Source organism: Lithobates pipiens, unplaced genomic scaffold, assembly GCF_037356315.1.
Source record: "Lithobates pipiens isolate NorthernLeopardFrog02 unplaced genomic scaffold, aLitPip1_a1.2 Scaffold_23, whole genome shotgun sequence".
Classification (NCBI taxonomy): Eukaryota; Metazoa; Chordata; class Amphibia; order Anura; family Ranidae; genus Lithobates; species Lithobates pipiens.
In genome coordinates, this window is record NW_027507785.1 from 118,715,841 (window position 1) to 118,728,356 (window position 12,516).

The window sequence follows — 12,516 nt, forward strand, 5'->3', positions numbered from 1 at the left end:
GGTGTCCCTCATTCCCATGACAAATTGTTGGGTGGTATGCCTATAGGTAAGTCTTATTATACACTTACCTATAGGTAAAATTTAAAGTTTGAAGTTTACTTCCACTTTGTACCTGCGTAGCCGCCTAATAAACTGCTGTTCATAAAAGGGTTAATCATAGGGCCGCACAGGTGCACGCTTAGTGATGCGCTCATTACAGTAGACACATTTGGGGAGCGTGCAGGCCGTGCACAATACTCCGCACATGCGCAGTGCGGCAATACGGGAGCGTGCAGAACAACCCGCACATGCGCAGTGCGTAGGGAAGGGAGTGTGCAAATGTGCAGTGTATGAATGGAGGGATGTGCACGCGCACGCTGCTCATGGTCATGGATACAGGAGTGTAAACAAAGCCTTCTGGACGCTGCTGGGGAGCCAGGGCTGAGCTCTGAGAGATAGAGGACGGTGGTCGTGCACAGTCTGCATCCTGCTGTTGAAGGGGGGAGGTTACATGAGCATTGGAAGGAGGTGCCCAGCATAATGGTGAAACTGTCAGCTAAGTGTATTGTAGCCGGTAAGTGCCCTGACATTGCTCTTCTGGTATCTTCTATGTGTGTTGTATTCTGTGTATACTGTCTATGGTATTAAAGTGGAAGGAAACTAATAAAACAACAGTGAGCAGGCAGCTCTTTATTGTAGAAGACACTTACTGTGTCTCCTCTGTGATAACAAACACTTCTTGCAGGTTTCTATTGATTTCACTCAGGTGCGCATGCGCAGTGTAGCGTGAGATCCCGTGTTCTATCAGATTACCACTACCCGTCAGATCACTACGACCAAAAAATTCTTTCTGCACATGAGCTGTGCGTTCCAAACACTTCATTATCTGATGGGTAGCGGTAATCTGATAGAACACCCATCTTACTACACCCGGCTACGTCTTGAATCTCAGAGTCATTTTAGCAATAAAGTGAGTGCATATAAATAAGTGTATTGACTTGAATGGTGTTTTGATGTTACGTTTTTGAAAGAAGCTGGACGCCAGCAGTAGGAAGGTGGTGGAGGCCATGTTGGTACACCCAGCACTGCTCGGCGCTAAGGATATGCTCAGGCTTGTTCGCAGCTCCACATGCCCAAGCTGCCAGGAAGCTTACACTGCGCAGCGCTAATCACGGGCAGAGAGACGTTTCTTGATCCGCGGCTGGGAAATGTCTCACTGCCTGTTATTAAGAATGAGCTTAGGCGTGTTCACAAAAAAACACGTGCAGAGCCCGCCAGGAAGTCGGCACTGCACATCGCTAATCAGGGGCAGTGGGACGTTTCTCGATCCGCGGGTGCACAGGTCGGGAAATGTCTCACTGCTTGTGATTAAGGATGAGCTCAGGCGTGTTCGCAAACAGCACGTGCAGAGCCTGCCAGGAAGTTGGCACCGCGCTGCGCTAATCACAGGCAGCGAGACACTGCCCGATCTCTGCAGCAGTACATCGGGACAATGTCTCACTGCTTGTGATTAGTGCTGTGCAGTCCCGACTTCCTGGCGGGCTCTGCACATGCTGTTTGCGAACACACCTGAGCTCATCCTTACTTGTGATTAGCGCTGCACAGTGTAAGCTTCCTGGCGGGCTCGGGCATGTGGCGCTGCAAACACGCCTGAGCCCATCCTTACTCAGCGTTGAACCTTTACACTTTTAAAATTAAACATCCAAAAGGCATCACAGATATCGATAGAGAGCCAGTTCACACCACATGCAGTCCAGTGCATTTTTTTTTCTGCATCAAAAACGCATGTAAAGTAGGTTATATGGTTTTCAATGGCATAGTTCACACCAGTGATTGTAGTTCCAGAAAAAAAAAAGTAGAACATGCTGCATTTTTCCTGCACTGAACTGTACTGCAACGCTGTAAAACGCATTGGAACACACGTCCTTATTTAACCACTTCAGCCCCGGAAGATTTTACCCCCTTCCTGACCAGAGCACTTTTTACAATTTGGCACTGTGTCAATTTAACTGACAAGTGCAATGCTGTACGTTATAAACAAAAAAAGAGCGACAATTTTGAAAAAAATATATTTTTTACTTTTTTGCTATAATAAATATACCCAAAAATGACAAATTTTTTGGGACCATTGACATTTGTTCAGCAATCAGTGCTATAACTGTGTAAATGTCACTGTGAGGGAAGGGGTTTTAACTGTATGGGGATAGGACTGACTAGGGGAGGAGACATATCGTTGTTCCTACTTAGTAGGAACAAACAATATGTCTCCTCTCCTATGACAGCACAGGGATTTGTGTGTTTACTAGGGGTGCAACGGATCAAAAAACTCACGGATTGGATCGTTCCTTGGATCAGAGTCACGGATCGGATCATTTTTCGGATCAGCAAATAATAATTGAATTTGCAAAAACCTGTGAAAATTCCACAACCATATAGTCCCCACTGTAATATTGGCAGGGCATGGAGGCATGGCTGTCACAGAGCAGCGCTGTGGGCACTACAGATCCAGCCCACAGTGCTGCTTCCATCCGATCTCTTCCCTCCACTGTACAGATCAGTACAGAGAGGGGAGAAAGGAACCAGCGTCATGACATGCTTCGGAGCTAGGCAGAAGCCGCAACCTTTCCTAAGGCCGAGACCGCTGAGCGCAGCATGTGCCGATCCGAGTGGATCATGGATCGGTGACGATCCGTTGCACCCCTAGTGTTTACACACACAAATTCCCGCGCCTGGCTCTCACGCCCACTGCCCCGCCATGCAGTGGGCGCACGCCCTCTAGTGGCTTTTAAAGGGAACATCCGTATATGTACGGGATTTCGTGCAGCTTTGTCATTGTGCCGCAGTAAATGTGCGTGAGCTGGTCGGGATCCGGTTAAGGTTAAGAAAAAAAGAGTGAAAAATGCACTGGACTGCATCAAAAATGTGCATGCAGAAAAGCATCTGGAATGTATCCGGACTGCGTTTCTATGGTGTGAACTGTCCCATAGTATATTTATTTATATACACTCACTTTATTGTTAAATTGACTCTGTAATTAAAAAATTAAATTAAAGTAGTTGGGTGTAGTAAGATGTCTGCATGGGTGTTGAGATTTCCGCTACCTGTCAGAACATGAAGTGTTTGGAATGCATAGCGCTGTGGAACGCATAGCGCATGCGCTGTAAGTATTTTTTTGGTTGGAACGTCACTTCTGTTACATGATCTGATGGGTATCGGTAAGCTGATAGAACATCGGCACCCTCAATCTATGCTGGAGTGACACGGGATGAAATCATTCCCAGACTGACCAACTAACCCCCTTCCCGCCTGCCGCAGCATCCCTTTAAAAAGTTCAGAATGTGTGGGAAGGATCAGGAATCATGTGACCACTGTCACATGATTGAAAGCCTGTTCTGCTGGCTACCGATCTTTAGCTTAGAGTGGTGAGCGCACTGTCAGCATTTAAACATCGCCACAGCGACGCAGGCGTGGGCATTAAAGCCAACCCTTTTGCCACCACACATCTGTGTCAGAGTTGTTAAGAGGCTGAAAACTCAGAAAATAGAAATGCCAGGGAAAAGATGGCAGTGGCTGGCAAGGGATTTAAAAATATCAACTAAAAAGAAGGGCGCACTGACCTTGTGTATTACCTTAATAAAGTATTATTAAGATAAAAACCGCAATAAATATACTCACAAACGCATATTGTGTGAACACATCCTAGCAAGTGAAATTGTTTGCCTGGAGGTCTAGTCAAGGCCATCGGTACTGCCGGAACACCAGGAGGCGTCCAAGTGGCTGACATGTTTCAAGGGCGAACCCTTTTCATCAGAGCCAGGGCCATGAATTGTGTCATCCATTTGGACGCCTCCTGGTCTTCTGACAGTACCGATGGACTTGAATAGACCTTCATGCAGTCAATCTAACTTGCTATAATATGCGTTCACACAATATGCATTTTTGAATATATTTTTTGCTACTTATATCTTGTAATACATTTTATTGAAGTAATGTACTAGGTTAGTGCACCCTTCTCTTTTTTTATTTCATATTTTTCAGTCTGAGGATACCCATTGCCCTGAAAGGGCAGCAAGACCATCAGGGTAAAGAAGGCAATTTCACACTGTATACCTCCTGGGTTAACCATTGTGAGCGCAGGTGAGCATTTGCTTGTGGCAAGAGATTTAACCACCTCATCGCTGGAAGGAAATTATGAAGATTTCTAGGAGTTTAGTTCAGCTTTGCAGTGTTTGTAAACCCTCATATATGCCCAGTGAAGTGACTGGCCTCAGGTGATACACAGAGAATGAACCAATCCTCTTACATATATGTTGTAACTGTCTTGTCTTCTATACAGCCGTTCAAAGTCCAGAATTTATAAAGCTTGTCTGAGCTGTCAATAAAATGGGGCGGGGAGCTGAAACCACACTTCTCAGAGCTCAATGGGGAGAACTTTGAGAGCTGTTTGAAGGGAAGGGACACCACTCCTTCACACAGGAACAGAGCTGAGGCTGTCAATCAATGGGAGTGTGCTGGAGATCCCTCCCCGTCACCTTTTTTTCTCTCAGAAGCGACTCATGCAGATAGCAGAACAAATAATCGGCAGACAGAAATGGCACTTAATGCTCTTAATTGAGACGCGTAATTACTACAGAGGGATATGCTTTTTTCATATTTCATGTCTGAAGTATACAACCACTTTAAGATACTTTGGTAACATGTGAAGTGTAAGGCCCTTTTCACACTGAGGCGGTTTTCAGGTGCTACAGCCCTTAAAATAGCACCTGTGTAGCGCCTCAAAAAAAGGGTCCCTTTCACTCCAGTGTGAAAGCCAGAGGGCTTTCACACTGGAGTGGTGCGCTAGCAAGACAGTGAAAAAAGTCCTGCTAGCAGCATCTTTGGAGCGGTGTATTCACCGCTCCTAAACCGCTCCTACCCATTGAAATCAATGGGGCAGCGCAGCTATACTGCCGGCAAAGCGCCCCTTTGCAGGAGGTTTTAACCCCTTTTCTCCAGATACAGTGGTTAAAACCTCCCCGCTAGCGGCTGAATACCGCCGCTAAAACGATACTCCCACCCCAGTGTGAAAGGGGCCTAAGTGTGGCTACAGGTGTGGTTTACTAATAGAAAGTAGGACTGAAACAACGAATCAACATAATTGATTATAAAAATAGTTGTCAGCTATTTTCATAATCGATTAGTTGGTCAGCTGATTAGTTGGCCTGCATACAGAATAATTATTTGTTTATATATCAGGAAATCCAGTGCAGCACACATACAGCTCAGTACACCATCCATACATGTCAGCAAGTGCCTGAAAACTTGTCAGTGAATGTGTAAGGAGCAATGCCTCATGGAACATGTAGTCCTGGGCAGGAGAAGGAAGTGATTTAAAGTAATTCTAAAGACAGAAGGGTTTTTTTTTTGTTTTTGTTTTTTTCTTTCCTCTTGCTATACATGACTTCTGTACTATGAGGGGAACCAGCTTGTTATTGGCTAGTTAAAAAGTCTGCATCTCTGATGGTATGTGGGTGTATTAGTGTGTATGGAATTGGCAGCTTGCACATCTGGAAAGGGACCAGGAATGCTGAAGGATATATCCAGGTTTTAGAGCAGCATATGCTCAGGCAGGAACAGGACAACATTCCTCTCCCAAAACTCCAGCAACTGGTCTCCTCCATTCCCAGATGTTTAAAGAGTGTTGTTAGAAGAGAAGGATGATACAGTGTGGTAAACCTGGCCCTGTCCCAACTGAATTGGCGTTGTACTTTGCCAGCTTTTAGTTGTCCTGTCCCAACTTTGTTGAAATGTGTTGTTGCCACCAGTTTCAAAATGACCTTATGTTTTATTTTTTTAATGCTACATTTTTTGTTTAACCTTTGAAATGTTTTCTATTGGGAATAAAATATGGATTTATGAGATTTGCAAATCATTGCATTCTGTTTTTTATGTTGCTTTTACACGGCGTCCCAACTTTTTTGGAATTGGGGTTGTAAATCTTCATGTGCCCTCATTACCCTCCCCCCAGACTGACAAAGCTGCTGTCCAAAGGTGTCTTCATTTCTCCTCCATCCAGAGTGGAGACACCTGAAGACAGGAGGTGCGTTCACTTGCTAACCAGACAAAATTTGTTTTGGGGTATAGATACATTTTGAAGGATAAGTTCACATTTGGAATAGAGGTCGACCGATATGGGTTTTTCTCTGGCCGATGCCGATATTTAGAAATCATGGCGGCCGATAGCCGATATATGATGCCGATTTTTTTTTTTGGGCCAATATGGTAGGCCGATTTTATTTTATTTATTTTTTTCCTTTTTTATTTTATTTTTTAATCCCCCTTGATCTAACACACCTTTCCCACTGGGGCGTTTTTCAGGCGCTTTTGGGCTAAAAATAGCGCCTGTAAAACGGCTCCCCTGCAGTCTGTGTGAAAGACAGAGTGCTTTCACACTGAGGCGATGCGCTGGCAGGATCTTAAAAAAAAAAAGTCCTGCAAGCAGCACGTTTGGAGTGGTGTATACCGCTCCTCCACCACTCCTGCCCATTGATATGAATGGGCACCACTGCTGAAGCGCATGCAATGCGATTTGGCAGCAGTGCTTCATGGGCGCATTTAACCTCCTCCTTGGCCGCTAGCTGGGTTATATGTGCCCCACTAGCAGCCAAATAGCACCGCTAAAATGATGGTAAAGAGCCGCTAAAACTTGCGTTTTACCATCAACGCCTGCCCGCTCCACTGTGAAAGCAGCCTTCATAAGTGATACAGAAAATTTCTTACATTTAAACATTTATTAAACAAAACAAACCTCCAATCAGTTTACTTGTATGTATGATTTAGATTAAAAAAAAAAACAAAAACTATATATTAAATAAAAACAGGTAGTCAAAACTTTTGTACGAAAAAAAAAATGGGCTAACTTTACTGTTTTTATTTTATTTTTATTTTTTAAATAGTATTTTTTTCCTAAAAAAAAAATGCATTTGAAAGACCTCTGTGCAAATGCCGTGTGACATAAAATATTGCAACAACCGCTATTTTATTCCTTAGGATCTCTGCTAAAAAAATATATATAATTTTTTGGGGGGTCTAAGTGATTTTCTGGCAGAAAATACAGGATTTTTACTTGTAAGCAACAAGTGTCAGAAAAGATTTAGTCTTTAAATGGTTAAACTGAGAACTTCTACACACAGAGATGACTTCATTCATTCAAGTGTAAACATTGTATCTTTCTGTTCTTTTCTTGGCAGCCTGCCCAGAGAGGAGGAAAGACGTTTCTATGACGACTCAGGCAACTTACACTGACTGAAATGACTTCTGTAATAGAAAAGTCCCGCTGTAGTTCTAAATCGGCTTTTTATCAGCTCAAATCGGCCGATGCCGATTATTTAAAAAACGGCAAATATCGGCCGATATATCGGTCGACCTCTACTTTGGAACATGTTAATGTGGCCACATGATCAGCTATACTGTCCTAATATGTTCATGTGGCCATATTAGGTTAATGATGTCAGGAGCACCGAACTTTACCCACCCCGCAGCTGACTTTATCCTTTTGTAATCTCCTTCCCATATCTCATTGGACCAAGAATGACAGCTGGCTTCTGGGTTTGGACCCAAACCTGGCTTCAAGCAAATGTAGCTCATGCATAATTGGTACCAATACAGTCAATGAGTTCCGAGCAAGGATTTGACGCTTATGTTGGAGTAAGTGCATGTAGAAAAAGGTTGAAGGAGATCAACACTGAGATACAAAAATAGTAAAAACATAATTGTATTGGACAAAAACATAGCAGGTGTTTATAATACAGAGAGCTTAGTGAACTGTCATGCAGTCAGGGATTGCAGGTGCAGAGATGCTCTCTCTGGAACAACGCTTATATGAATACTGTTAGCAGATCAGGCTTGTAGCATTGGTTGCTTAGCAACCAGGAGCAGCAAGTCCAGAGCAGCAGCCAGCATTGATGCAGCATTCGGCTCGGAGTACTTTGAACTAGTCTGGGCAGCCGTAAAGTGGCATCTGCTAGTGTGGAGAGGCAACTACTGGGCTGAGAATTGTTTCCGCTGCAGTGATCAAAATCGATTAAGGTGTATGGACAACAGATTTCTGCACCTGTGTGCCATACACCTATAGATTTTTCCATGTTGCATATCATGGAGCAAACAAATCTCCTGCTGCTGGTTTTGTATTATGACAACGTGGCTGTCAAGTACCTGAACTATAAGTGAATCTGATTGGATGCAGGTGTCGTTTGGCTGACAATTTTCTGCCCAGCTCCTTTGATTTTTTTTCATCGAGGAATGGTGGGCAGGGGCCAGTCAACAGGGCCACACTGAGCAGATTTTGGCCAGTTCATCAGATTGTGCTTCATGTATGGCCAGCCTAAATTCTAGCTAAACCCTTTACAGTCAAGGTAGCTGCCATCTTATCCTCTGTTTGATCAGCAGTTACCATAGTACTGCACATGGGCACAGTTGTGACACCAGCTTTTTGATGGCTTGACAGTTCATTTGAAAGCACAAGCAACTGTGATAGTTTATTGTTCACAGCATGCCTTGAATGGTACTGTTTTGGGAATTGTTAAATTGATGGGTTTAGTTCCACTTAAACATGGACTGTGCTGACCAATCAGAATCTGTCTGGTCTGTCCTTGCAGCACTGGGCAGAGAGGAGAGAAAGCAGCAGGGATTTCACCAGACCGGTGGAGGATTTTGCATGAGCCCTGACAGCTCAGGATCAGGGGAGGTAAATACAGCCGAGATCGGGGGGGGGGGGGGGGGGTTAGTGGTGTTAGGTCACATTTAAAGATTTTCTATGCTTTGTCAGTCCCTGACCTGCAGAAAATGAATAATTTGTATTCTTGTTCCAGGTCAGTGGCTTACAAATGTATTGAATAAGGCAAACCATGAGGTTGTCATTGCTGACCTAGAGAAATCTCTAGCTGTCTTAACCACTTCAGCTCTGGGGTTTTACCCCCTTCCTGACCAGGCCATTTTTATCAATACAGCACTGAGTTATTTTAACTGACAATTGCGCGGTCATGCGGCGCTGTACCCAAATAAAATTGCTGTCCTTTTTCCCACAAATAGAGCTTTCTTTTGGTGGTATTAACCCCCCTGGCGGTATTCCTGAGTCTGGCTCGGGTGGAGATTTTATACCAAAAGCGGTAACCCCGAGCCAGACTCGGGACCGCATCGCTGAATGCAAGGAGACTTTACTTGCCCTGTCCCCCCCCCCCCCCCGCGGTATGAGCAAGCCGTGCTCCGCTCGATCTATCAAGGGGACGGAGAACGGCGCCAAATTCAAAAAGTGAAACACACAGTATACATACAGTATAATGTAATCTTGCAGATTACATTGCTGTATGTATTTCACATCCCCTTTGTCCCCAGTGGTTTCTCCAGTGTCCTGCATGCAGTTTTATATTATAAAAACTGTTCTTTATGCCTGGAAACTGGAGATTGTCCATAGCAACCAAAACTGTCCCTTTACATCAAAAATGGTTTTAGACCAGCTAGAAAACAGCGATAATAAATTGTAATCACTCGCAGAATTGAGGGATAGCGATTTGTGCGGAGATCCGTCATCAAATACTGAAAAGTAATGACAGTGACAATTCTGCAACTGAGCAAATTTCAGTGTTTTTGATTTGATTACATTATTGAATAATTTTTAGTATTGTTATATTATTATTTGGTGTAATTAGTTATTTATTATATTATTTATGATTTCATTTTTCAAACTTTATCATACCGGGGATGTCTACTAGACTCTGGTTTGGACAGATTTTAAGTGAGTAATTCCTAAGAATTACAGGACTACAATAATAAAACGCCAAATTTCCATGCAAAATAATTGTACCGCTTTCAGCACCTAAAATCTGAAATAATCATACCACCAGGGAGGTTAATCAAATATGATCACCTCTGTGTTTTATTTATTTTTTACACTATAAACAAATTTAAACAATTAAAAAAAAAAACTTTTACTTTCTGCTATAAAACATATCCAATAAAAAAAAAATCAAAATTCTTCATCAATTTAGGCCAATGTGTATTCTTCTACATGTTTTTTGGTTAAAAAAAAATTAAATTAAAAAATCTCAATAAGTTAAGCACCTACAAACTACGGGATAGCTTTAGGGACTTTTTATTTATATTTTTTACTAGTAATGGCGGTGATCAGCGATTTTATAGTGAGCGCACAAATCTGACACTAAGTGACACTTTTTGTGAACCAGTGAAAGCAATGCAGTGCTAAAAAAAAAAAAAACGAACTGTCACTGTACTAGTGTGCTTTATACAAAGTCCCACCATTTTTCTCTCAATTTTAATCAATGATAGGGATGTAGGCAGTTACCCCCTTTGGTTCCTGCCTCATTTAAAGTCCCCAAATTCCTTTTTTCTTTTTTCATTATGTACTAATGACACTGGCAGGGAAGGGGTTAACATCAGGGGCAATCAAAGGGTTAAAGGTGTCTGTAGGGGGGTGCTTTCTAACTGTGGGGGATGTACTTTGACTAAAGGAAATGAGAGCTCCATGTTTCTGCTTAGCATTTTCCACTCTGCCTCTCTCCGAATGATCAGCAGAACGACCCGCTGATTGGCTCCCTCTGTGTCCAATCACAGCGGGAGTGGGTCTCCAGTGCTGCATGCGCCCCAGACCAGGAAGAAGAGACCACGTATGGGTATGGGATTTTGCACGTAAGGGCCACCCTGCCCCAGTATATGTACATAGGGCGGTTAAAGGGGTTGTAAAGGTGTTTTTTAAAAGTAAAAATAACAAGCAGCCCCCCCAATCCTCCTCTCCTGGGGTTCGCCGGAGGCGCTTCTGGCTCCTACCCTTCAGTGCGCCCACAGAGAGCGCCCCCCCCCGAACCAGTCACTGGATTTCATTGAAAGCAGTGGGAGCAAAGTAGATTTTTCACCTTAATGCATAAGGTGATAAACGTTTAGACTTTACAATCGCTTTAATGTCACGCTGACCCTCTTTCTTCAGTTTTTAAAAACCTGAACCCTGGTCAGCTGCTACAAACCTCTTTTTGGTAGTATGTAATGAAGTTGGCATGGCGGCAGCCGCAGTCAGTGAAGTGGGCTGGCTTTGGGAAACCTTCCTACTGGCGGGAAGGAATCTCACAGGAACTAGAAAAAAAAGGTAAGTCTGTCTTTTTCATGCCTCCTGGATTAAAGTGGAGGTCCGCCCACCTCTGCAAAAATGAAAAGCCAGCAGCTACAGCTATTGCAGCTGTTGGCTTTTAATAATAGGACACTCGTCTGTTCTGGAGTCCAGTGATGTTGGCACCGCAGCTGATGTTTCCATTAGCTGTCCGGTGCATGCCACGGCCATTGCGGGTACGGGAATCCAGCCGTGTAGCTTCACATCGGGAACCCTACTTTTGATTCAGTCCAGTGCATTTTCCCCTTCTTTTTTTTTTTTTTTTTTTTAACCTTAACCACTTACCGACCAGCGCACGACGATGTACGTCCTATTTCTGAAGAGGGATATCTCGGTAACGGCAGCAGCTGCTGCCACAACCCGAGATGGCCATCTCTTCAGGCGCCGGTCGTCTGCACGATAACGGTGGTGTCCGTGACAGATTCACCGTGAGATCACCGCTATCGGCGGCGGGAGAGGTGCCACCCCCCCTCCCGCACCTTCCGCCGTTTACCGGAGCCGTCGGTAGTGGCGGAGGCGATCGGGTCCTTTCGCTAGCTGGGTATGGAGACGAGTGAGGCTAAGATGGCCCCCACTCGTCTCTATGCCATAGAAGGGAGGAAGCGACGTCAAAACGTCACTTCCGCTCCATACATCTTAAAGGTATATATATATATTTTTTTTTTTTTGCATTTTAGTCCAAATATGAGATCTGAGGACTTTTTGACCCCAGATCTCATATTTAAGAGGACCTGTCATGCTTTTTTCTATTACAAGGTATGTTTACATTCCTTGTAATAGGAATAAAAGTGATCCATTTTTTTTTTTTAAAACAGTGTAACAATAAACCAAATCAATTGAAATAAATAAGAAAAAAAAAAGGTTTTTAAAAACACCCCGTCACGACGAGCTTGCGCACAGAAGCGAGCGTATACGTGAGTAGCGCCCGCATATGAAAACAGTGGTCAAACCACACATGTGAGGTATTGCCGTGATCGGTAGAGCGAGAGCAATAATTCTAGCCCTAGACCTCCTCTGTAACGCAAAAAATGCAACCTGTAGAATTTTTTAAATGTCGCTTATGGAGATTTTTGAGGCTAAAAGTTTGACGCCATTCCACGAGCGGGCGCAATTTTGAAGTGTGACGTGTTGGGTATCAATTTACTCGGCGTACCATTATCTTTCACAATATAAAAAAAAATTGGGCTAATTTTACTGTTGTCTTATTTTTTTATTTAAAAAAGTGAATTTTTTTCCAAAAAAAAGTGCGCTTGTAAGACCGCTGCGCAAAATACGGTGTGAAAAAAAGTATTTCAATGACTGCCATTTTATTCTCTAGGGTGTTAGAAAAAAAACAATATAAAATGTTTGGGGGTTCTAAGTAATTTTATAGCAAAAAAAAA

The 12,516-nt window shown here is 43.4% G+C and overlaps 1 protein-coding gene across 1 annotated transcript in view; it reads left to right on the plus strand.

Moving 5' to 3' along the window:
* Positions 1-326: 326 nt before the first annotated feature.
* Positions 327-12,516, plus strand: part of IFT27 (intraflagellar transport 27) — a 112,023-nt gene continuing 99,833 nt past the window's right edge. The window contains exon 1 of the mRNA XM_077452261.1: positions 327-553. Coding sequence (XP_077308387.1) covers positions 520-553 — 34 coding nt within the window. The 5' untranslated portion in view covers positions 327-519. The remainder of the gene's footprint in view (positions 554-12,516) is intronic.